At 37.0% G+C, this 25,149-nt stretch overlaps 1 protein-coding gene across 1 annotated transcript in view; it reads left to right on the plus strand.

The window, feature by feature from the left end:
* The window catches only part of DNAH7 (dynein axonemal heavy chain 7), a 326,128-nt gene that overhangs the window by 288,978 nt on the left and 12,001 nt on the right, over positions 1–25,149 (plus strand). Inside the window, exons 61-62 of the mRNA XM_069070242.1 lie at positions 7,988–8,140; positions 9,891–10,068. Of these exons, the coding sequence (XP_068926343.1) occupies positions 7,988–8,140; positions 9,891–10,068 (331 nt within the window). The remainder of the gene's footprint in view (positions 1–7,987; positions 8,141–9,890; positions 10,069–25,149) is intronic.

Raw genomic sequence — 25,149 nt, forward strand, 5'->3', positions numbered from 1 at the left:
CCCTCCCCCGAAAATAAGCCCTATTTAGATTGCTACTGTAGTGAAGGTGATCCCCTGTGCTACACGCTACATTACGGTACCCTCTGTATGCACCGTCCCCCCCCGGGTGAAACGCACGCCGCGCTCCGAGCTGCATCCAATCAGAGCTGCAGCAGTGAGCGCGTCATCCTGTTCTTCCCCAGTGATTTGCTTATTGAATAAAGGTACATTTTTTTGTTCACATTTTCCTGTTTATTAAAATTGCTGTCAATGTTCATTAAAATAAGCCCTCCCCTGAAAATAAGCCCTCTGGTGTTTTTCTGTCCAAAAAAAAAAATAAGACAGTGTCTTATTATCGGGGAAACACGGAACTTGACTACTGATTGAAAGTGGGGGAGGTACAGCGAAGAAGGAAGAATTAAGCCTTTGATGCTTTGGTTAAGAACTTGGGTGACTAGAAGAATATTAGTGCCTTCAAGAGAAATAAGGAAGACTAGGGGTAAAAACAGATTTAGGGAGAAAGGTGATGAGTAGCTTTCAACAATCAACAGATGTTTACTGAGTTAAAATGTAGCACAGCATAGTGGGTAGAGAGCCAGCCTTGATACCAGGAAGGTCTAATTTCAAGTCCATCTCCAATACATTTTGGCTGTATGACTTTTTTAAGTGAGTTCCTTTGCTTCTAAATATTTTAAGCAACTTTACTACTTGCAGAGAAAGCACTGACAGAGGGAGTTTCCCCACCAGGGCGCTTGATTTAACCAATGAAATCACAGGTCTATTCCCTATCCCTGCCTGCCTGCCCACCATTGGGCTTCTGTGTCACAAAATAGTCCTCAAGGATACGTTGTGTTTGATATGCTAATGGGACATCTAGGAGTAACCAGTAGGAGGTGGTATATATCTAGAAGTAATCTGACTAGAGATGGTACTTGAATCCACGGGAGCTGTTCACATTATTAAAGACCAAGAACAGAACCTGAGGAGGATCAGAAGGGAGACTAATGAACCAGCAAAGGAGATCGAAGTGAAATCTTTAGATAGGTTGGAGAACTCTGGGGGAAGAGAATGTGTGTCACAAGTGCCAAAGGAAGAGAAAGTATCAGAGAGGAGGGAGAGATCATCACTGACAAAGCTCCAAAAGAGATCAAGGAGAATGAGAGTGAGAAAGGGATTTAAAACCAGAAGAGATTAGGTTTAGTAGAGCCATGGAATTAGAAGCCTTTTTGATAAGCATGTGAGGAAGTGGAAGCAACCCTGGTAGACAAGTCTTTCTAGGCATTTAACAGTGATTAGATAACATTTAGATGGCATTTTAAGGCTTGCAAAACTCTTTAGGGGATAGTGTGAATTGACTACCGGAAAGGAAGAAGTTGAAAAGGAGAGATTTGAGCTAGCTGATGGAGCACCTGTGTTTTCTTGAAGTTAATTGTTAGGTCAAAATTAGCACAAACAGCAGAGAATGGAAGCATACTTTGTTGCATCTCAGCTTCAGAGGCTGCATTGAGTACAGTCATCAGCAAACAGAAAGTCACGCACCAACACTCCCTCCATTTTGGTCTTAGAATAATCACTGGAACAAGCTCCCAGAGCAAATAAGAGGAAGTGGGGTGAAGGAAACCTAAGAGGGTTACTGTTGACAAGCCACCTTTTAATTGGAGACTAGCAGAGGAGGAAAAGGGTAAAGATGTGTAGGGATTTTGAGGCATTCAGGGCCATTCACTGCAGTAATTTGAGTAAAGGCTCTTTGTATGAGTTTGAGGACTTTAAAAATAAGGAGGCCTGGTGAATTTTTACTATCCATTTCAATTCTTATATTTGGCAACAAAAGATTCACTATATGAGAGATTATGTGGTATGTGGTAACTCAGCATCCTTGCTAGATTAGGGGAAAAGGAGGCAACACACTGTTTGTACAAAAATATTTATTGGGGGCATTATTTTTGTCAATGATACAATAAAATGTATCCAATAAAAGACCTTTGAAAAAAAGAATTAAAATTAATTGGAGGCTGAATAATTCAAAAATATTGCTGGGTCAAAGAACAAGTCATAGAACTTATAGATAATTCATCAAAGAAAATTACAATAATGAGACAACATACCCAACCTAGGATCTAGGAATATAAAGAAAAATAAAATAAATAAACCATCTTGAGGAGTTTACATTCTTCTTGGAAGAAGGTTACAACATGTAAACAGAGGGATAAACACAAGATAGATACAAAACAAAAATAAATACCCAGTTCAGTATGGGTCAGGGGTTGGTGCAATAATGACTAACAGAAGCAAAAAAGGCTTTTTCTGGCATGAGATATTTGAGTTGAGCTTCAAATGAAGTACCCAAAGGTAGAAGTAAGTAGAGAACTTACTGTAGAATGCTACTAAAGCAAATCTTAGGGGAAATTGTATAATTCTAAATACTCTAATCAAACAAAAGAGAGAAAGGACAGAATACATGAAATCCAAAAATCCCAAAACCAAACTAGAAATTCTGAAAAACATGGAAGAGATTAACAACACTGAAAGGAAAAAAAAATCACTGAATTTATAAATAAAACCAGGAACTGTTTTTAACAACAACAATAACAAAAAGCTAATGAAAAAAATTGGGGTTTTTTGTTTCGTTTTGTTGTGCCTTTTGGAGGGCAATTGGGGTTAAGTGACTTGCCCACAGTCACACAGATAGTAAGTGTGTCAAGGGTCTGAGCCCGGATTTGAACTCAGATCTTCCTGACTCCAGGGCCAGTGCTCTATTCACTGTGCCACCCAGCCGCCCCATCTAATTTTTTTTTAAAGAAAGAGGAAAAGCAAATTGTTGGTATAAGAAATGAAAGAGGATTCATAACAATCGAAGATGAAATAATGGGAACTCAGAACTTATTTTGTCCAATTATATGACAGCAAAACTGATAACTTACTAAAAAAAAAGATGAATATTTCTAAAAAATATGCAGATTAAGAAAATAAGAAATTGATTATTTAAATAATTAAAAAGGCACAAACCAGTCACAAAAATGATTCATGACAGTCATAATGTAAGCAGCCCTACAATAAGGAGAGAAAAAAGCTCATAATGGGGGGCGAGCCAAGATGGTGGCATAGAAGCAGCAAAACTTCATGAACTCCCCCCATAACCCCCTCAAATACCTACAAAATATGGCTCTAAACAAACTTTAGAGCTGCACAACCCACAAAGTGACAGAGAAAAACAAATCTCCTAATGAAGGCAGCCTGGAAGCTGGCAGGAAGGGTCCATTGCTGGGAGCTGAGCCCAGCCCCACCTGAGCCTAAGGTTTTAGCCTCAGGGCAGCCCCAACCAGCAGTGGCTGGAGTGGACTTTGGGAGATTGGATCACCAGCAGCTCTAGCAGTTTCCAGAATTATCAACCCATAAATGCCAAAGGCAAAGTTGAGAGGTCAGTGAGGAACTCTGCTGGAACTGGGGGGAACAGAGCACAGTCCGGCTGCTGCCCCCATGGTGGAGATGTGGTGGCTGTGCAGCCACCTCCACGTGGCTGCTTCAGAGCTCCTAGCCTGCAGATCTAGGGGGACCAAGTGACCATTCAGAGGGTAATCGCTCTTGCTTTAACCTGCTTGCATCTGGATCACTGTCTTAGTTGGAGGTCCTGGGGTGTGTGACCAGTGAGCCAGAGCTTGTGGTGTCTGTAGAGAGGGTGCCCAACTAATAGCTCTGGTAGCTGTGAAAACCCCAGCAATTTGGGACAAAGCTCTCCTCTCTGGAAGCAGAGTTCTACGGTGGCAAAGAGCCCAAAAGTCAAATAATTGAGTGGCAACATGACCAAGCAAAGGAAGCAAAGCAAACATAGCAATCAAACCTTAGGTTCCTTTTTTGGGGACAAAAAGGATCAGTGTGGAATGGGAGGAAGACAGGGAAGTCAAAACTCCTTCACCAAAAGCTTCCAAAAAAAAAAATATATATATATATATATATATATATATATATATGAATTGGTTACAGGCCATGGAGGAGCTCAAAAAGGATTGTGAAAATCAAGTAAGAGAAATGGAGGAAAAATTGGGAAGAGAAATGAGAATGATGCAAGAAAATCATGAAAAGAGAGTCAACAACCTGACTGAAGAAAATAACACCTTAAAAAAAAAAGACTAACAAGTGGCAAAAGAGGCTCAAAAAGCCAATGAGGAGAAGAATGCCTTAAAAAGCCAAATTTGCCAGATGGAAAAAGAATTTCAAAAGCTCACTGAAGACAATAATTCCTAATTAAATTGGAGTAAATGGAAACTAATGACTTTATGAGAAATCAAGACTATTAGATCCAAACAAATGAAAAAATAGGAGGCAATGTGAAATATCTCATTGGAAAAATCACTGACCTGGAAAATAGATCCAGGAGAGATCATTTAAAAATTACTGGACTACCTGAAAGCCATATCAAATAAAGAATCTAGAAATTATCCTTCAAGAAATTCTCAAGGAAAATTGCCCTGATATTTTAGAACCAGAGGGCAAAATAGAAATTGAAAGAATTCACCAATCACCTCTTGAAAAAGATCCCAAAAGGAAAACTCCTAGGAATATTATATCCAAGTTCCGGACTTCCCAGATCAAGGAGAAAATATTACAAGCAGTCAAAAAGAAACAATTTGAATATTGTGAAAACACAATCAGGATAACACATGATGTGGAAGCTTCTGCATTGAGGGATCAAAGAGCTTAGAATATGATATTCTTGAGGTCAAAGGAGCTAGGATTAAAACCAAGAATCACCTACCCAGCAAAACTGAGTATCATATTTCAGGGGAAAATATGGTCATTCAGTGGAATAGAGGACTTTCAAACATTCTTTTTTTTGTTTTTTTGTTTAAGCAATCAGGGTTAAGTAACTTGCTCAAGGTTACACGGCCACTTATTTCTGGGTGTGGTGCTGAGTGTCTGAGCTTGGGATTCAATCTCCAGGTCATCCCAATACTGGAGCCGGTGCTCTTACTCGCTGAGCCACCTGGCCGCCCCTAAGCAATTGGGGTTAAGTAACTTGCTCAAGGTTACACGGCCAGGTGTTTCTGGATGGGTGCTAAGTGTCTGAGCCCAGGATTCGATCTCCAGGTCATCCTGATGATGGAGCCGGTGCTCTTACTTGCTGTGCTACCTGGCCACCCCTCTTTCAAGGCTTCTTGATGAAAAAACCAGAGTTGAATAGACAATTTGACATTCAGATACAAGAAGCAAGAGAAGCATGAGAAGGTAAACAGGGAAAAGAAATCATAAGGAACTTATCAAACTTGAACTATTTGCATTCCTACATGGAAAAATGATAATTGTAACTTATGAAAATTCTCAGTAGAGGATAGTTGAAGAGAATATAAATGTATATGTATATATATATATATATGTCTATATAGGAGGATATATGGGCATATGAATACATATGTGAGTGTGTGTATATATGTGTACAGGTATACATAGAGGGCACAAGATCAATTGAATAGGAAGGGATGATATTTTTAAAATAAAATTAAGAGGTGAGAGAGGAATAAAATGAGAGGAGATAGGGAGAGACAGAATAGGATAAATTATCTCATATAAAAGAGGCAAGGGAAAACTGTTACAATGGAGAACAGAACAGGAAGGCAAAAGGGAATGGGTCAACCTTACTCTCATTGAACTTGGTTTAAGGAGGGAATGGCATACACACTAAATAGGGTATCTTACCCTACAGGAAAGTAGGGGGGGAAGGGGATAAGAGAGAGGATTATAGAAGGGAGGGCAGATTGGGAGGGATGGTAGTTAGAAGCTCACACTTTTGAAAGGGGACAGGGTCAAAGTAGAAAATAGAACAAATTGGGGGAAGTATAGGATAGAGGGAAATAGTCTTTTACAATGTATCTATCCACTATGGAAATGTTTTGTTTAACTACACATGTACAACCTGTATGGAATTGCTTATCTTCCTGGTAAGGATGAGTGACAAGGAAAGAAGGGAAACAATCTGGAATTCAAAGTTTTAAAATCTAATGTTTAAAAATTTATTATTATTACTATTGACATGCACCAGGAAATAAGTTATACTGGCACTGGGGTATGAAGATCCATCTTGCCCTACTGGAAATTTGGAGGAAGAATGGGGCAGGATATAGGAGAGAGCAGATTGGGGAAGGGGGTATTCAGTGAGATTGCTGTTCTGGGGTGGTGGGTAGGAGAAAGATGGGGAGAAAATTTGTAGCTCAAAATTTTGTGGAAATGAATGCTGTAAACTAAAAACAAACATAAAATTTAAAAAAAATTAAAAAGCTCATGATAGGGGTGGCTAGGTGGCACAGTGAATACAGCACCAGCCCTGGAGTCAGGAGGACCTGACTTCAAATCTGGCCTCAGACTCAACACTTGCTAGCTGTGTGACCTTGGCAACTTAACCCCAATAGCCCTGCCTTCCCCCCTGCAAAAAGCAAAAAAAAAAAAAAAAAAAAAAAGCTCATGATGGAGGGCTGGCCTTGATTTTCTTAGTTATATAGTAGGAGGTGAGATTATGGAGAGCAAGGAGGCCAGCAAAGGTGTAGGGACTTTAAAAGATGTTTTGGAACAGTGGCAATAGAGTGTAAGAAAGGCTCTCTTCTGAGCTCATCTCACCTCCACCTACTTGCTGGATATCTCTTCCTTGAAGTCCCACAAGTATCTCAAACTCAAAATGTCCAAAAGTAAACTTATTATCTTTCCCCCTAGATCCACCCCTCCTCCTAGTTTGCTATTTCTTTTGAAGGTATCAGCATCCTTTCAGTCACCCAAATTCAATCTCTCCTCTCTCTCTCCCACCCATCTACTTCTCCCTATGCATTCCACCACCACCCTACTTTACACCCTTTTCATTTCTCCTCTAGACTATTGTTGCAATAGTTTCCTCTCTGGTCTTCCTTCAGCTAATCTTTCCTCTCTCCATTCCATCTTCCACACAGCTGCCATATTGATATTCTTAAAGCCGGAGTATGTCACTTCTCTGCTCAAGAGGTTTCCATTGTTTCTTCTTGCTTCTAGGATAAAATACAGATTACTCTGTTTGGCATTTGAATCTCTTCACAATCAGGTTCCAACTTGTCCAGACTGATTACTTCTCATTATACTCTATATTTTAGTTAAACTGGCCTATTTACTATTTTCTGTGCTTTTGCAAAGACTCTTCCCATTTCTTACTTAAAACCCACTGCCATGCTTGAAGTACTCTCCTTGATCACCTCTCAGAGCCCTTCAAGGTTCAACTAAAGTGCCTTTTTCCCTTGAAGCTGTTTCTGATTCCCCCAGCTTTTATTGCTTCAAGCCTTACTCCATACTAAAATACTTCTATTTATTTTTCTTTTGTATATTTCTTGTGTGTGACTATACATGTTATCCTTTCCCAAGAAGAATGTAAGTCCTTTAAGGGAAAGGACTATTACCTTTTTTTCTTTGTATACTTAGGATCTAGCATAGTAACTGACACGTAGTAGGTACTTAATAAATTCTTATTGTATTAGAATTTATTTAAATTAGGAAGCAGTTAAGACCCAGGTAAGATGGGAGAAGATGAATTTGTAGTGGAACCAGTTGACGTAGTTATGACATTCAGCAGTACAGAAATAGCTACAGAGAAGGTGGATAGTGGCCATGACTCAAGACTGAGAATTGGCAGTCCATGAAGGGCAGTTTGATCATAGGACAAGGGATTCAAGAGTGGAGGACTTTGTACATAGCTGAACTAGTCATCTGGTTGTATCAGGACTATGAAGAGAGGAAAAATGAGGTCAGAGCAGGAATAGTGGATTGAGAGAACAGATTAAGATACGAAGGGAGAGCCTGAAAGTCTCAGTGGCAATAAAGAATGGGTTTAGGGAGAAGTAAGGTAGAGAAACACATAGGAATACAGGAGGTTTGGGATAAGAAAGGTAAATGCAAGCAACTGTATTTAAGGAGATAAGGAAAAGAGTAAGAGCTGATTGCCCCTGAAATGTGGTTGGTTTTCTTGCTTTTATTTTTTAACCAAATATCAAATTTGTTTTAGGGACTTGTTGTAATGTCTTCAGATCTGGAGGAAGTTTCAAAAAGCATTCTGATAGGCAAAATTCCAGGAATGTGGATGGGAAAATCCTACCCAAGCCTCAAACCACTTGGCAGCTATGTGAATGATTTCCTTGCCAGGTTAAAATTCTTAGAGGTAAGCAATAACCAATCTGATAGCTGCTATACAGTTAAGCCTCTTTTTTGTCATTTTGTTCCATTTGAATAGTATTACTGTGCCAGTTGAAGCCAGCTTGCCAGTCATTTTCAGATGTGATTTATGTAATCATTTCACTAACCCGTTGGCCTGTAGTTCCATAAAACTGATTTTTGAGGATGAATCTTTCTTGAGGCTTTTCCAAGTGGCAGATGTGCATTTTTAGTGAAGTCAGCTTCACAAAGGGCATTCAAGTCAATCAAATGTAAAGAAAAAACTTTAATAAAATTGGCTTGCCCATTATCAAGTATGAACTCAGATCCCTAATGTAATACATTGAACATTTTAATTAGTTTGACTAACTACTCAATGAGTAATCTGATTTATTATTCCTAAAATAGTAGTCTTCCAAGTTATAAGAATCATTCATTTAGTTGATTTCATGATGGGTAATGATCTTAATATCCAATCATCTCGAAAATATTGGCTAAGCAAGTTCAACTCCATTGCTATTGCTCTTAGAGTAGTGATCATTACTACAGTATTAACAATTATATTTTCCGGATATATCTTGGCAGCAGTAAAAGATTGGACTTTTCTTAGACATGTATTGTGGGGTCAATACTAAGGAACATTTCTGCCTTGTCTCCCCACGGTCCTCCTGCCTTGGCTTTGGGCTTTATGCATTATCATAGAAACAGCTGGGAAAAGGAAGAGCATGGGAAATAATTTGCAGCTTTCAAATCCAGTTCCCTAGAGTGCACTTAATATCAGAGGTCCACAAAAGATATGAACTCAGTATAGTTCAGTATATATATATATGTATGTATATTGAACTGTATTTTGATAGAAAGTCTTCAGGAATTTTAGATTATCCAATTTTTGCAGATTATGAAGAGAGAAATGGGAAGATATACTTTCTGACCTTTATGTTTGTCTCTCTCTTTTTTTTTAAACTGTCTGCAATATGGTAGACTGTTTAGTTTACCATAGTAATATTGTAACATGTATTGGTGACTACCCTCTACATTAACTTTCACTGAAAATGGATATCTTTAGATTTTAGGGTAAGTGTAAGAATTGAGTTTGCGAAAGATAGTTATACTTGAATTCATTATGTATTGTGATTCTTGGACTTTTTAAGGGAGATTAAAAGTATAGAAGTATGAATAGTTCTAGGCAAAAATCCGTTTCCAGCAGGGCAGCTAGGTGGTGCAGTAAATAGAGTACCAGCCCTGGAGTCAGGAGGACCTGAGTTCAAATCCAGCCTCAGACACTGAACACTTAGTAGCCCTCTGACCTTGGGCAAGTCACTTAACCCCAACTGCCCAGCCTTCCCCCCTCCAAAAAAAAGCCCCCCCCAAAATCTGTTTCCAGAAGAAGGCCCCCAAAATGGAGCATTTAGGATTTTTATCTCTGTAGATAATGTGAATATTAAAGCTATTCTTACAAAGGGCAACATTACATTGTATCCCTAACACTCAGGCTATCTATGCCTAGGCAAAAATAAAAGTGGAAGAGTTTGTCTTCTGTATCTCCATCTTTTCTTTTCTCTGTACCCCACCCCACCCCCTACCCTTGCAGTGGCACCACTCCCTCCTCATAGTGTCAACTTGTCACGTAACTTATCTAAAAACACATTAGAATGGTTTCTAGGACCATTTTTTATTTGCAGATGTTGAACTCTTAAGAGTAGAGAGACCTTATTTACAGTGATAAAGCCTTTATCTCTCCCACTGTGCTTATGTAGTATTGGTATGAAACCGGAACACCACCAGTCTTCTGGCTCTCAGGCTTTTTCTTCACTCAAGCGTTCTTAACTGGAGCACAGCAGAACTTTGCAAGGAAATATACTATCCCCATTGACTTGCTTGGTTTTGACTATGAAGTTATGGATGACAAAGAATACAGGCATCCCCCTGAAGATGGTAAGCTCAAAAGAAGTCCCATATTGATAGACCATATTTGTAAATTGAACAAAAAACATTACATTAACTAAATTTTCTACATTTAGCAACTAATCTGTAAACTACTCATTAATGAATGTTAAAATTAAGAATTAAAATGTTGAAATTTCATCTGTTGTTATACCAACATCAAAACTTCAAATATGGCCTAATACTGAAGAGTGTAGGTTCCCCTTGATTGTTAAAAGAGTTTATTTTCTTGGACTTCCTTTTGTGATGACACCTAGTTTGGAAATGGCTGGTGTTCTGAGAGCTAACATACATAGTAACAAATGTGTGTTTGTATGTGAAGTTGAATGGTCAGCATTAATGATATCAGCTCTGAGGAAGTTTCTCTTTATAATCTTATTCAGTTCCTATTTTTTTGTTTATTGCCCAACAGAAACCAAATTTTGTGGATAGTATTGTTGTTTGAAATGTCATTTAAGAAATGCTATAGATTTTTGTGAATTATACAAAGATTAATTTTAGCTCATAATAATTCTATTTTATTAATTACTAATTTAAGACATTAATGTCTAAGAAACATGTTTCTGTGATGAATATGTCATGCTTTTGCTATCTATCTGATCTCACAGAGCCAGGTACTCCCTTTAGTGGTATGCATAGAAATCCATCTATGTCTTGTGTGCCTCTTGTACATGAATGACCTCCTAAAAATCTGCAGTAGAAATTTTCCTCAGTATGCTAGACTGAATGCAAAAATATCAATTAATAATCAAAAATATCTGCAGTTTGTCCAATATATTGAAATATTTGGTATGTTATTTCAGTTACTATATTGTTTTGTGGTACTACTAACACTTTATAATGATGACTAGGAAATAATACATCAAGAGGGGAAAAAATAGGTCATTTTCTCAGATGCAGATTGTGAAAGCACGTTTTGAAACTGGATATTCAGATGACATATTTGCACTGAATCCTATTTAATTCCCCCAACATTTAGTAATAGTTTACATTTTATTATCTGTATTCTCATACATCTAAAAATATGTTGTTTTGTAGTAGTTCCCTGCTTGCTCCATATATCTGTGTCTTATCTACCAAATGTAAGTACCCAGCATCAGGAAATTATTTCCTAGATAGCCCCTATAGCACCTAGTAGAAGGCTGAGAGCATATATTAACATGTACACAATAACACAATAGTAATGCCCACGAATTTAACATATTTTATTTTGGGAGATGGGAAACATGGATTCATCCTCATTCCATACAAATATTAAAATTTCCACTGAAATCTAATAGTGAAAAGGAGGTTATGCCATCCACAGATTTAATGGTTATGCGCACATACACACACATTCACACACACACTTCGGAAAGATGGAGGTGATGTAAAAATATATCACATTTTTAAGTTTTACAGAGTGTCTAAAATTTCGTGGAAAAATATAATCAGTTATATCATAGCCAGAATCTAGTTCTGTGCCCAAATTTGTTCTGATCTCTCTATTAGTAATCTGAGCAATGGACTGGTAAGAACATGGAGCAAGACTTCATGAAAATTTGAGGAGATTGTGATTGGTTGATATTTTAGTAACAGGTCTTCAAACTACCTACTCTGTCATTGTTATAATTATACTTTTTTTTCAATTATTTCACCATTGGCAATATCCATAACTATTAAGAATTTTATTTCTCACAGTAAAAACACATTCAATAATAAAACATAAAAATGAGAACTCTAATAATTAAAGATACTGAAATGAAAAAAAATCCTAATGATACATGGGATATATTACAATACATATAGCACAGCTGATTTGACCTCTAGCCAGAGTTGCGTCATCACCTAAATCTAAAAAGTTCGGATATTTGCCAATAAGCTGATTTCTACAGAGCTCTGTCATTCCTGCTCCTTCTTGTTAGGTGTCCCAGTCCAAAACTGTTTAGAATCCTTAGAAAACTTTTAATCCTGTTGTCCTAGGTATACCCTGTGAGAGGGGGAGAAAGAGAGAGAAAGGAAAAGGGAGAGGGAGGGGGGAGGAGAGAGAGACACATAGAGAGAGTAAACAATTTTTTAAATGTCCAACATCTTTGACTCTATTAGGGATGGACACTTGGCCAGGATTCTTTAGTTTTTAAGACCCATATAATCAAAATGTTAAAGGAAGTTTATCCTAGGAAGAAAACCTGTAACAGTGAGTGGCCAAGAATAATACATTATAAAATATCTTCATAGAAACCACTTTCCTACTAAGTAGCTGGAGTTTCTCCAATAATCTTTCCTCTTTAGTAGTTATGTTATGTAACCAGAACAGAAATGAAGGACAAGATTAAACCACAAAACAGCTATGGGTTTGCCAAACCTAGCTGAAAGTCTTGTGAGGAGAGTAGTGCCAAGCATAATACCTTATTAAGGTGTGCTTAGAGTGAGGACTTGGGGGTACTGGGGATCAAATAGCTGCCTCGGAGAACTTAGGCAGGAGAAAAGTACCCAAAAGTTGTAACTATGATAACCTTGTCTCCAACTTTGGGTCACAAGATCAGAGGGGAAGGAGAATAGCCAAATGGCAGGAAATAGATTTACTCCCAAACGAGAGAAGAGAAGGAAATCTACTTGACAAAACAAGAGAAAAAGGGAGAGGAAAGAAATATATAACCAGATAAAAGCAGGAAAACAGAACAAATAAATAGAATGTTAAAGGGAAAAGGGTATCAAATGAGAAGAGAGATTGGGGGCAGGGACGGAGCATGGGGGGGGGGGGGCAGTGTGTAAGGCAAACAGCCAGTAGGAACAGGGAGACCTTAAAAAAAAAACAGATTAAAGAAGGAACATAACTGTGTTTATAGCAGAAGAGAGAATTTCAAACTGAAAAACTTCTGCACACACTACATTAAGGCGTCTAGGATTAGAAGGAAAGTGGCTAAATTATAAAAAATCTTTTTATCAAATTTCTCTAATGAGAGTTTGATACTCAAGATATATGTCATATATATGTGTGTGTGTGTATCATATGTGGGTTATATATATATACATATGCACACATATACATATATACACACATAGACACACACGTATTCTAAAGCCATTTTCCAGTAGATAAATGGTCAAAGGATAAACAGTTCTCAAAAGAAGAATTTCAAAGTTTTCATAACCACATTTAAAAAAAAAACTCCAAATCACTATTGAGAGAAATACACATCACAACATCCTGGAGGCTTCATTTCACATCCTGAAAATTGGCAAATATACCAAAAATGGCAACACTCAATGTTGGAGGGGTTTGGAAGATTAGGTACACCAATACATTGCTGGTAGACCTGTGAAATGATACAACCATCTTGCAAAGCAATTTGGAATTATGCAAATAAAGTGACTAAAATGTCCATACCTTTTGCTATGCTTATTCATAAGGAGGAGTGGAGAAGGCAGAGTGGGAGTAATCTAGGATTGGGGTTTGAAAAGATGTAAGTAGTAATTGAACCAGAGGGCAAAGAATTCAGGGATAGAAAACAGTGTAAAGTGTAACTGGCTAACTATAGGGTCAAATTTTTGAATGGAAAAAAGTAAGGACAAAGTTCTATTAAGTATCCCCTTGATAATTTGATATGGCATTAAAAATGTAAATTGACTTTTGAAGTATTGTGATTTAAGTTGTTCTTTATTTCTTTAAGGAACACTTTGTAGTTGAATTTATATGTTTTTTGTGTATTTTGGTAATTCGATTCTAAGATATTTTATGCATTTTGTAGTTATTTGGAGTGGGATTTCCCTTTCTATTTTTTTTTAAAGCAATCGGGGTTAAGTAACTTGCTCAAGGTTACACGGCCAGTTATTTCTGGGTGTGGTGCTAAGTATCTGAGCCCGGATTTGATCCCCAGGTCATCCCAACACTGGAGCTGGTTCTCTTTACTTGCTGAGCTACCTGGCTTCCCCTAAGCAATTGGGGTTAAGTAACTTGCTCAAGGTTACACGGCCAGGTGTTTCTGGGTGGGTGCTAGGTGTCTGAGCCCAGATTCGATCCCCAGGTCATCCCGACAGTGGAGCAGTAGAGCAGTGCTCTTACTTGCTGTGCTACCTGGCTGCCCCTCCCTTTCTATTTTTGTTCCTTAGGTTTGTTATTTTTGTAAAGAAATGCAGAGATTTATTTTATAGTCTGAAAGTTTGCTAAAGATATTGTCTCAATTAGTATCTTTGATGATTCCCTAGGATTTTCCAAGTAAACTGTCATATATCAACAGCAAATAGGGATAGTTTTACCTCCTCTCTGCATATTTTTATGCCTTTCATTTCTTTTTCTTTTCTTACTGCTATTTCTGTTCTTTACAGAACCATATCAAATAATAATGGGGAAACTGGACATCTTTGCTTCACTTCTGTATTTATTGGAAAAGGTTATAATGTATCCCTATTGCATATGATGCTTGCTTTTGGATTTAAATAGGTATTTTATGATATTAAAACTGTTCCTAGGGGCAGCTAGGTGGCACAGTGAATAGAACACTGGCCCTGGGGTCAGGGGGACCTGGTTCAAATCTGACCTCAGACACTTGACACTTATTAGCTGTGTGACCCTGGGCAAGTCACTTAACCCCAATTGCCACACACTCACATACAAGTGTTCCTCCTTGTCTGTACTTTGTGGAATTTTTAGCATAAAAGTGTTCTACTTTGTCAAAGGCTTTTTCTGTATATATTGAGATGATCATGGGGTTTAGGATGTTTTGGTTTTTAATGTGATTAATTATGTTGATTGTTTTCCTAATGTTGAAACATCCTTCCATCCCTGGCATAAATCCCATTTGGTCATAGTGAATGATTTCTTGGATAAATCACTACGTTCTGTTTGACAGGACTTTGTTTAAAATGTTTGAGTTAATATTCATTAATTATATTTGCTTATAGTTTTCCTTTTTTGTTTTATCTTTCCCCAGTTTAGATATTAGGACTGCATTTTTCTCATAAAAATATTCTGATAGGGTGCTTTCTTTTTAAGTTTTTGGGAATACTCTGTAAAATGTGGGTACTAACTGTTCTTTAAAAGTTTGATAAAATTGTCCTATCAACAAGACTAGTTTTTTATTTGTTGACTTGTTTTTCCCCCTTGGTAGTTCCTTTATAGCTAGATTTCTTTCTTTTTCTGAAATTTGGATTATATAAGATCTCTGTCTGGTCTTCTAACCATTTTGGTAATTTTTATTTTTGAATTTATTCCTCCATTTCTTTTGTGTTTTCAGTTTTGTTAGCTTATAACCACTCATAATATGTTATGATTATTCTTTAAATATATTATGGTTTTGTTGCATTTGCTATTCATTTTCTTGTTCATTTGATATTTTATTGATTTGATTTTCTGCCCTCTTTTTAAATGGATCAGCTAAAGGTTTATCAATTATATTACTCTTTACAAAGAGCCAGATTTTAGTTTTTACTTATTATTTCTATGGGTTTTATGGTTTCTAATTTAGTGATTTCTCCAATTTTTAATATTTCTGCTTTTTTTGCTTACTTTAGGTTTGCTTATTCACTCATTTTAAAAATGGTTATTTAGGGGTGGCTAGGTGGTGCAGTGAATAGAGCACTGGCCCTGGAGTCAGGAAGACCTGAGTTCAAATGCGGCCTCAGACTCTTGACACACTTACTAGCTGTGTGACTTTGGGCAAGTCACTTAACCCCAATTGCCCTCCAAAATGCAAAAAAAAAAAATGGTTATTCAATTAATTAATCTTTTTTTCCACTTTCTTAATGTATGTCTATAGAGGTATGATGTTTCCTCTAAGCAGATTTAGCTGCTTCTTAGAAATATTGCTCTGTTATTGCATCTTCATTATTTTCTTTCATGTTTCTGTGATTCAGTCTTTCATCCACTAATTATTTAATATTCCATTGTTAAAACTCCATTTGAGTCTGTCTTTTGTTTGTGATTCCTGAACCAATAACTATTTTTGTTGCATTACAGTCTATCAAGGATGTATGAATTATTAATGCATTTTTACATTTGCTTGCAATATCTCTGCCCACAATAGGTGAGTCAGTTTTTGTAAATGTTCTATGTGGTGCTAAGAAATAGATATATTCTTTTGCAGTCCTGTTTAGAAAACACCATAAGACTTTTAACTCTGGTTTCTTCAGCTGTTTGTTCAGTTTTGTATTTTCCCTTTTATTTACCATTTTATTAGACTTATTCAAAACTGAGAGGATATTAAAGTTTCCTGTCATGATTGTGTTGTTTTTATGTTGTCTTGTAGCTCAGTTAATTTTTTCTTTATCAATACTAAGGCATTTGGAGCATATAAGTTTACTACTGATATTGGTTTGTTGTCTATAGTTCTACTTACAATAATATAGTTTCCTTGTTTATCACATTTTTTTATTGTTTGTTTTTGCTTTGTCAGATAGCGTGGTGTAATGGGAATGTAAATTTTAAAGATCTTCCCTGCCCCTAGGCTAAAGTGCACCTGGAGCCTGGGGTGGGAGGCTTGTTTTTCAGTAGATACTTCTTGATTGGCCAGTGTGTCCAGAAGGTTGTTACATTCTCTGAGCCAGGAGAAGGCTATATAAGCCCTGATGTGTAGCTTTGTTTTGGGGCTCACTTTGAGAAGTGTTCTGTGATTTGATCAGATGAAACTCTGGAAAGCCGTTGTCCAGAGGGGCCCCCCCCCCCCCGCTTTGAAACCCAGATGTTGATTTGGTATGGATGTAATGGTTGGACAGTTTGGAAATCTGTCGATCTATTTCTGTCTTGATAATTCTGTCTGTACATTCTGAAGTTCGGGGTGCTGACCTTTTTCCCCTGAATTAGGTGAATGATACATATCTGACTGATTAAAGTAAGCTTGTTAACCCATTTTGAGTTGCTTTCCTTTAACAAAGCAGATCCAAGAACCTGTGGTGGCAGCAAACCCTGAGGATGCTTGGGGTGCTTGCTGCTAAACATGGTTGCACCTCCTGCTTTTTGTATTCACTCGATGCATACTAAAACATTTTCTGCTTTCTCAGCTTTATTTTGTGTATGTCTTTGTTTTTTAAATGTGTTTTTTATAAGCAGCAGATTGTGGGGTTTTGTTTTCTTATCAAGTCTGTTATTCTTTTTCATTTTTTGGATTATTTAATCCATTCACATTTAAAGTTAGGAGAGTCATGTATTTTTGTATTTACTTTCATTTGTCTCTGCGACTGTTTTAGATTATGATTTTCCCTTTCTTATTCTCTTCTAAGGTGATCCTGTGCTCAGTGGTGCTCTTCAGTTCACCTCTGATAACCTCCTCCCATTCGTTACCCCTTTCCCTTTGGAGTTTTGCTTATTTGTTCCTTTTTCTTTCTTGCCTTTATCTAGTTATGTAATTCTCCCCTCCTCCTTCTTTTCTTCACGGTCAAATATATTCCCTCTTCCCTTTCAGCTAGTTTTTAATCATTTTTAAATTTTCATTATTTGCACTCATTTCCAGAGGTAGTATCTCTCATTATCTCTTCATTATTCATCTTCTCTTTCTGGCTAGAGTAAAACCTCATTCTCTTCTACCTAATGCCTATATTCTCATGGAATCAAAACTTCAAGCTGTCCATTCTGGGCTCTGCTCTCTGGGCAATTTCTGCCACTGAGTAATAAAGCTTGCCTCATGCATCCTTCCTTTCCATTTTGTCTCACTTCCAGGACAAATCCAGTACTGGCAGGTGACAGAGAAGACTGCCCTGTGGTAGTACACCCACTTCACCTCCATGTCCCTTTTAATGCATTCCACCATTAATTTATACCCTCACTCTGGTCAGCTTCTTTTCTCCATTTGCCTTAAAATCTTCTCCCTGAGTCTATACTTTCCCATATTTCCCGGTGCCAGTAGGCCCCAAGAATTCCAATCTTCTTCTCCCCTCCCCCATCCTTCCTGAGTTTGGATTAGCATACTTTTCAAGCACCAAATCCCCTCAAGGCCACACCCAGTAGGAGATCCCTATCTCCCTTCACAGAACATCTCTTTTCACACATATGAGCATTCATCAGTGGAACCCCTTCCAACTACCAAAGCAAGGCCTCTTTCATTCCCCCAACCTTGTTCAATACTCCCTTAATCTCCCTCCTCACTTACTTTGCTCTAGGTTCTTCTCTTCCTGAGACCACAGTGGTCACATATCTGACTGCTAGCCATCAGTGTGACCCATGTGCATGGCACAGTCCCCTCAATTATCCCCCTGCTTACCTCCCACTTTGCAATATAATCAACGCAAAAACATTGATTCACCTATAGGGAGGGTGTTGTTGGGTTCTCTCCTGAATGCCCCACGCCTACCTCTTCTCTGTTGCCCTCTGTTGCCCTCTGTTGAAGGACTTCTGCTTTTACTCCTGCTTCTTTGTATATATTAGAAAGAAGTCTCTTATTAATCCCTGTGCTGTCACTTGCTGACCTTAGTTGCTGTATTTATTCATCCCTCTCGCATTTCTGTTCTCTGGGGTATCTGAGAAGCAAATAATCTCTCTTCAGGTCTAGTTTTCTTTTCTTTTTTTTTTTTTGAGAGATGAAGGCAAGGCAATTGGGTTTAAGTGACTTGCCCTTGCCAAGGTCACACAGTGTATCAAGTGTCTGAGGTTGGATTTTAACTTGGGTCCTCCTGACTCCAGGGCCAGTACTCTTTTCACTGCACCACCTAACTGCCCCTCTGGTTTTTTTTCCAAGAATGTTTCCAGTGCCTACTTTTTATTAAGTATTCATCTTTTTTTATTTATGATTAAACTCACACTTGTGAGGTAGTTTACCTTGGGCTACATCCTGAACATCAGTGCTCTTTGGAACACATTCCATTTCCTCCTACATTTTTTGTGGAGTGCAGAGTAGTCTTATGTTATTCAAATTTGACAAAACTTGTTTTGGATTTGAATTATTAAATTTAGCCACTATGAATCTTGGGGTTTTCAGCCTTGGTTTGTGTAAAAGTCCATTATTTTTTGCTGTGCAGGCCAGAAACTGTGCTCTCATAATTCTCATTTACCTTTTCTTTTTGCTTTTTGGAGGGCAGTTGGGGATAAGTGACTTGCCCAAGGTCACACAGCTAGTTTTTCTGTTGAGTGTCTGAGGTTGGATTTGAACTCAGGTCCTCCTGACTCCAGGGCCAGGGCTCTAATTACTATACCACCTAGCCACCCCTTATTTTTCTTTTAAACCACTCAAAAATACCATGTGGTGGTTTCATGTTCTCCTCAATTTCTACAGGCTCCCTTCTCATCAAGTATAAGATAATTTTCCTTTGTTTTTCAGTATTTATTCATAGATGTCAGAACTTGTTTACTAGATCTGGATACCATATTTACTTCTGCTACTAATATTCTCCCTGTTGATTTATATGCTTATGTTGAAGGTTTTTGAGTTTTCTTCTTCCTGTGATCTTTGGTAATTTCAGGTTTCTTCCGTGCTCCTCCCTCCTTAATTCCCCCTTTTGTTTGACTCTTGTTCCTCTGAATGCGGTTTACTTAGGGGCTGAATCTCAATGCATCTCGGCTTCCTCCAACACCAGGCAATTCACAGTTCACCAGCCTAAGTCTCTACCCCAAAGGATTTTCGGGGAAACAGAACTGACCCCAACTGCATGCTGAGCTTTCCCCCTCAGGTTTAGTAGAGCACTGTACAGCCTACTCTCCCTCCCACCCCAATGTGCTTCCCCTTCCCCTTTGTTCCTGAGTCTTCCTGGCTTTAGGTCTGGCTCTCTATTCCCTGCTCTACCTAGTTACCCACCTGACACATAGCAAGGGCTTAATAAGTGCTAATTTCCTTCCTTCGTTCCCACTGGACATCCCATCCCCCACTTCATGCATCTGCATGAGCCATTCCTGAAGTGTGCTTCTTTCTGATCTCTGCTTCTTGGAATCCTGATTATCTTTCAAAACTCAGCTCAAATGTTAATTTTGACTGCCTTCTGGAATTCTTTTCCACTTATTTATCTTTTTATCTATTATATGCCCTAGATTGTGGCTTGAACCTGAATAAATTCAATTAAATTGAAGAAAATTGTTTAATTTGGATATAAATTTACTTTATACTTATTTCTCTATAGCAGAAAATAAAGAGAGTGAGATATTACTTAGAATGAATAGGTTTGGCAAAGATTCTGAAGAACTATATATTTGTTAGAATCTATCTGCAAAATGGATGTGAAATGTGTTTTGGCTGAAGACTGTGAACTCATTAATGTTCATCAGCAACCAGCAAGCAAGTCATTAAATTGTTCCTATGTTGACACTTCTGTTCTCAACCTAATGGTTTATTTAACCGAGGGCTGTTCTCATTAGGTAATTTAGTGTATTAAAAATCCAATTATCCTGAAAGCAAAAACAAACACAAGCATCAGAGCTTGTTGTTAGTACTAACAAGCATTTCACATGCTCAATAAGGATGGCAGCCATCGGTTAAATAAAGACTCCATTATGTTGACTACTGAAGTATGGACATGGGCATAGTCTACTAAGTTGCTGATCACTGATAGATATTAGCCTTCTTGGGCAAGTCACCTACCTTCTTTGGACCTCAATTTACTCATGCATAAAATGAGGGGATTGGACTAGAGAGTCTAAGCTTCTTTCTAACTCTGATATTCTGATTCAAGACTTCTGGAAGGAACTCTCCCACTCTACCCTCTAATCAGAGGAGCTGCAGGAACAGAGGGTCTTGATGAAGGGTGAGTTCCAGGGCTGATGCGGTCTTGTGGGATGATGAAATTCTTGGGGGCATGATAGAAAAGTCCAAAGGACTGAAGCCAAGTAGGAAATGAATACACACATACACACACACACACACACACACACACACACATCTCACAACTAAAGACCCACCCTCTAAAATCTATAATAAGGAAGAACATTCAGGATGCTCTGGAAATTGAACTTATTTATTATTTCTCAACCAGTTCAGGCTGAGATCAAGTGAGAATAAAGTTTATGATATATTTTCTGCAACTCATTTAAATTTTCATTATTAATTTGTTATACCATTTGATGCATACATGTTTAGAAGTGAGATTAGTTCCTTGTCCATAGTTTCTTTATCCCATAATATAATTTCCCTGTTTTATCTCTCTTGATACAGTAAATTTTAATTTTTCCCTTTTTGGACTCAGGTAATACACAGTTAAGTTTTGTTCCAGTCTTTCATTTTCAATCTACATTTCTCTTATGTTCAGAAACCAATCAATAAATATTTATTAAGCACCTTCTCTGTGTCACAGTTCTTAGATCTCTTTCTTGTATGCCATTAAAAGAAGGGTTTTATTTTCTGTCATTGTTATTTTCTTGGATTGCTTATTTCATTTGTAGTTTAAATCAGAATAGTTTTATATTTTCCTCCATTTATTTCTTTTGAGTTACTTTTTTATCATCTTCCTTTTTTTAAGTCACTACTTTGTTCCTCTCATTAGTTTAGCTTGTACTTCTTTGAGGCAAATATATTTCCTCAGGCTCTCTTCTGTCCTTCCATTCCATTTACTCATTTATTCCATTTGCTTACCCTGGCTCAAGTTTGTTAAATTTACTTAATTTTTCATTTAGCTATTTATCTGTTCTCATGTCCCGTGTTTTTATTTTTTAGATAAATTGTTTGAAATCTTCTTTCCTGCTTTTTATTGTTAGTGATATTTTTACTATCCCCTATTCCAAAAAGTTTTCCATAGCCTCATTCTCTTCCCTTTCAGTCAATTTTGGATTTTATTTTCTGATTCATGGACTGTGAAATTACTTGTTCTTTATCTTCCCAGTCCTCTAATGAGATTAAAACTTCTGAAATACTAGATTTGAGCTCTCTTATTTTTATTACCTTTGATAGATCTTACTCATTCTTCTGTTTGTCATACTCTTGTAAGTATCAATTCATTATGCAAATAGTGACTAAGATGTCCTTATCCTATGATCCAAGGAGGCCATTGATAGGAAAGTCCTTATATCTTTATAACAGCACTTTTTAAAAAAATAATAAAGACCCAGAAACAAAGTAAATGCTCATTGATTGGGGAATGGCTAAACAAACGATGGTACATTAATATGATGGAATATTACTGTGCAGTAAGAAAGGAGAAATGTGATGAATACAGAGAAGCATGTATTACATGAACTGATGCAGAGTAAACTAAGCCAAGAAGATATATACATAATGACTACACAAATGTAAATAGAAAGAATAAACCACACAAAAAAATTAAAAGGGAATATTCCAAAATTTAAAAATCAAGCATGGCTTGAAAGAAGAACTGTTATATATATTTTAATACTTTTTCGATGTATTGATTGGTTATAATGATTTTTGTTCATTAATCTTTTTTTTCTAAAAAATATATATATATATATATATATATATATATATATATATATATATATATGCCTATATTTAGCATATAGGATGCAAGGCAATATACTCAGGCAAGGCCAAATACTGAGGGGAAACTATAGTGATATAAAAAAGACATCAATAAGAACATTTAAGAAAATTCATGAGGGAAACAATGTTGGATGGAAACAATCATGAATGATCAAAGTTACTCTGTCTCAAACTGTGAGGGTCAAACCTGCTCCCTGTCCTCTCCATGATCAGTCTCAATCTCAAAGACTCATCCCATCCTATCTCTGGCTTTATATTCTTCCCATCACTCTGGATACCAACTACCCCCTGACTTCATTTTCCCCTTCTCTTGATGTAGGATGTTATGCTGTCCACGAAGGAGTACTCTCATAAAGAAAACTACTACAAAATCCATATCTTCTACCACAAACATGCCTCTTCCCCACCATGAGATTGCTGTTCAGCAGTACTCCCTCCTCCCACTAGAATAATCCTCAACTCCATTCCTCTAATCCCAGTCTGTCACCTCCATTCCACTCCCTATCATGTTCCCTTTCCCCCTTGCCAAGAAACTACAAAAAGCACCATTACTGTTCAACCAGACTTGGTAGAGATCAGATTTAGTCCATGTTGTATCAAATCAAATCAAATCTTTCACCTTTGCTTCTTCTGTTTTTTTTTTTTTTACATTCTCTTTTAATCTTTTGATTTTGGATATTTTTATCATTTGATGGTCCCTATTTTTTCTCTCTTTTACCCCAAATATCTAATTGTATGAATTTTTCTCCTTAAACAATAGCCTTTAAAAATGAAATAGTTAATTTCATTTCTTACTTTTGTTGATAATTAAACTTACTTAACTTTCTTGTACTTCTTTTGTTTACATATTGGATTTTATCTGCTTACCTGAGGATTTTTTTTAAATATCTCAAATCCTTAACTTTTTATGATTACCCATTTTCAGGATGTCATTTTGGGTTGAAGTTTAGGTTTTTTTTTTCAGTATATGCTATTCCATTATCTCTATTTCTTATAAAAGTGGAATACAACTGAGTTACTTGAATTCCTTTTCCATTATATTTTATAGTTGTTCTTTAGGTTCCTTGCAAACTTTGCTCATTGTCACTTAAATTGACAATTTAACCACAACATACTTTGGAGTTTGAAGCACAGTTTTTTCTGGTGGTGAGTATGGATTCCCTCAAATGACAAATTTTCATTATGTTAGTGGCACTAGCAAGCATTGCACATGCTAATAGCACTCAAAAAGGATGGCAGCAATCAGTTAAACTGACTATTGAAGCATGGACATTGGCACAGTTCACTAAGTTGCTAGTCATTACTAGATATTAACCTCCTTGGACCTCAATTTACTCATCTGTAAAATGAGGGGATTGGATTAGACTAAGTTTCTTTCCAGCTGTAACATTCTGTTTAGAGGTTGTAGGAACTCTTCCACTCTACCCTCCAATCAAAGGAGCCCCAAGGGTAGAGGGTACTGATGAGATGTGAGTTCCAGGGCTGACGTGTTCTTATGAGATGATGAAGTTCTTGAGGGCATGATAGAGAAGTCCAAAGGACTGTAGCCAGGTGGGAAATGAACTCCACCCACCCATACACATATATTATAGCCAGACTATCTAAAATCTACAATAAGGAAGAATAATAAGGAAGTCTGTATTTGAAATTCTAGAATTTGTTATATTATTCCTTGAATTATGGTAATCAGATTTTAAACAATTTTTTCATATTTTTCTGTAAGACCTGTGATCTTTAAGTTATCTCCACATAGCTCAAATTCAAGATCAGTTGCACTGGGAGAATTTGGGAGGGAAAATTAACCTTTTGCTTCTTTCCTGCCAAATTTTTCTCCACTGTTTTTGAGTTCCAAATCTGTTAATTTCTCTTTCATAGATCCTACTTTGTGGGAAAGACTCCCCATTGTATGTTCATTTTTTTCTTATTCTGATCATTTTGACTGTTTTCTTTTGTAAATAGTACTTTATTTTTTCCAATTACATGTAAAGATCATTTTCAACATACATTTTTTATAAAATTTTGAGTTCCAAATTTTTCTCCTTTTCTCCCTTGTTTACCTCCCCAAGATATCACGGTTTTTCATTTTGTTCTGTTTCTTGTTTCACAACATGACTAATGTGGAAATATGTCTAACATGACAAACAAAAGTTTTCTGTCATGATGAATCTTTTGGAATTGTCTTAGAAAATTATACTGCTGAGAAGAGCTAAGTCTATCATAGTTGATCATTGAACATTGTTACTTTTATTGTATACAATGTTCTCATGGCTCTGCTCACTTCACTCAGCATCAGTTCATTTAAATCTTTCCAGGTTTTTCTGGAATTCTGTTCATTATTTCTTATAGCACAATAGTATTCCATTACATTCATATCCCACAACTTGTTCAGCCATTCCCCAACTGATTGGCATCCCCTCAATCTCCAATTCTTTGCCACCACAAAAAGAGCTGCCATAAATATTTTTGTAATATAGATCCTTTTCCCTTTTTAGAAGATCTCTTAGGGATACAGACTTGATAGTGGAATTGCTGGATTAAAGAGTATACAGTTTGATTGCCTTTTGGGTATAGTTCCAAATTGCTTTCAAGAATGGTTAGACCAGTTCACAGCTCCACCAACAATGTATTAGTGTCCCAGTTTTCCCACATCTTCTCAACATTTATCATTTTCCTTTTCTGTCTTATTAGCCAATCTGATAGGTATAAGGTTTTAATCAAGAATTGTTTTAATTTGCATTTCTCC

The sequence above is a fragment of the Petaurus breviceps genome, unplaced genomic scaffold (genome assembly GCF_028583685.1).
Source record: "Petaurus breviceps papuanus isolate PSGF00001 unplaced genomic scaffold, PetGlider_PUasm1.0 90804, whole genome shotgun sequence".
NCBI lineage: Eukaryota > Metazoa > Chordata > Mammalia > Diprotodontia > Petauridae > Petaurus > Petaurus breviceps.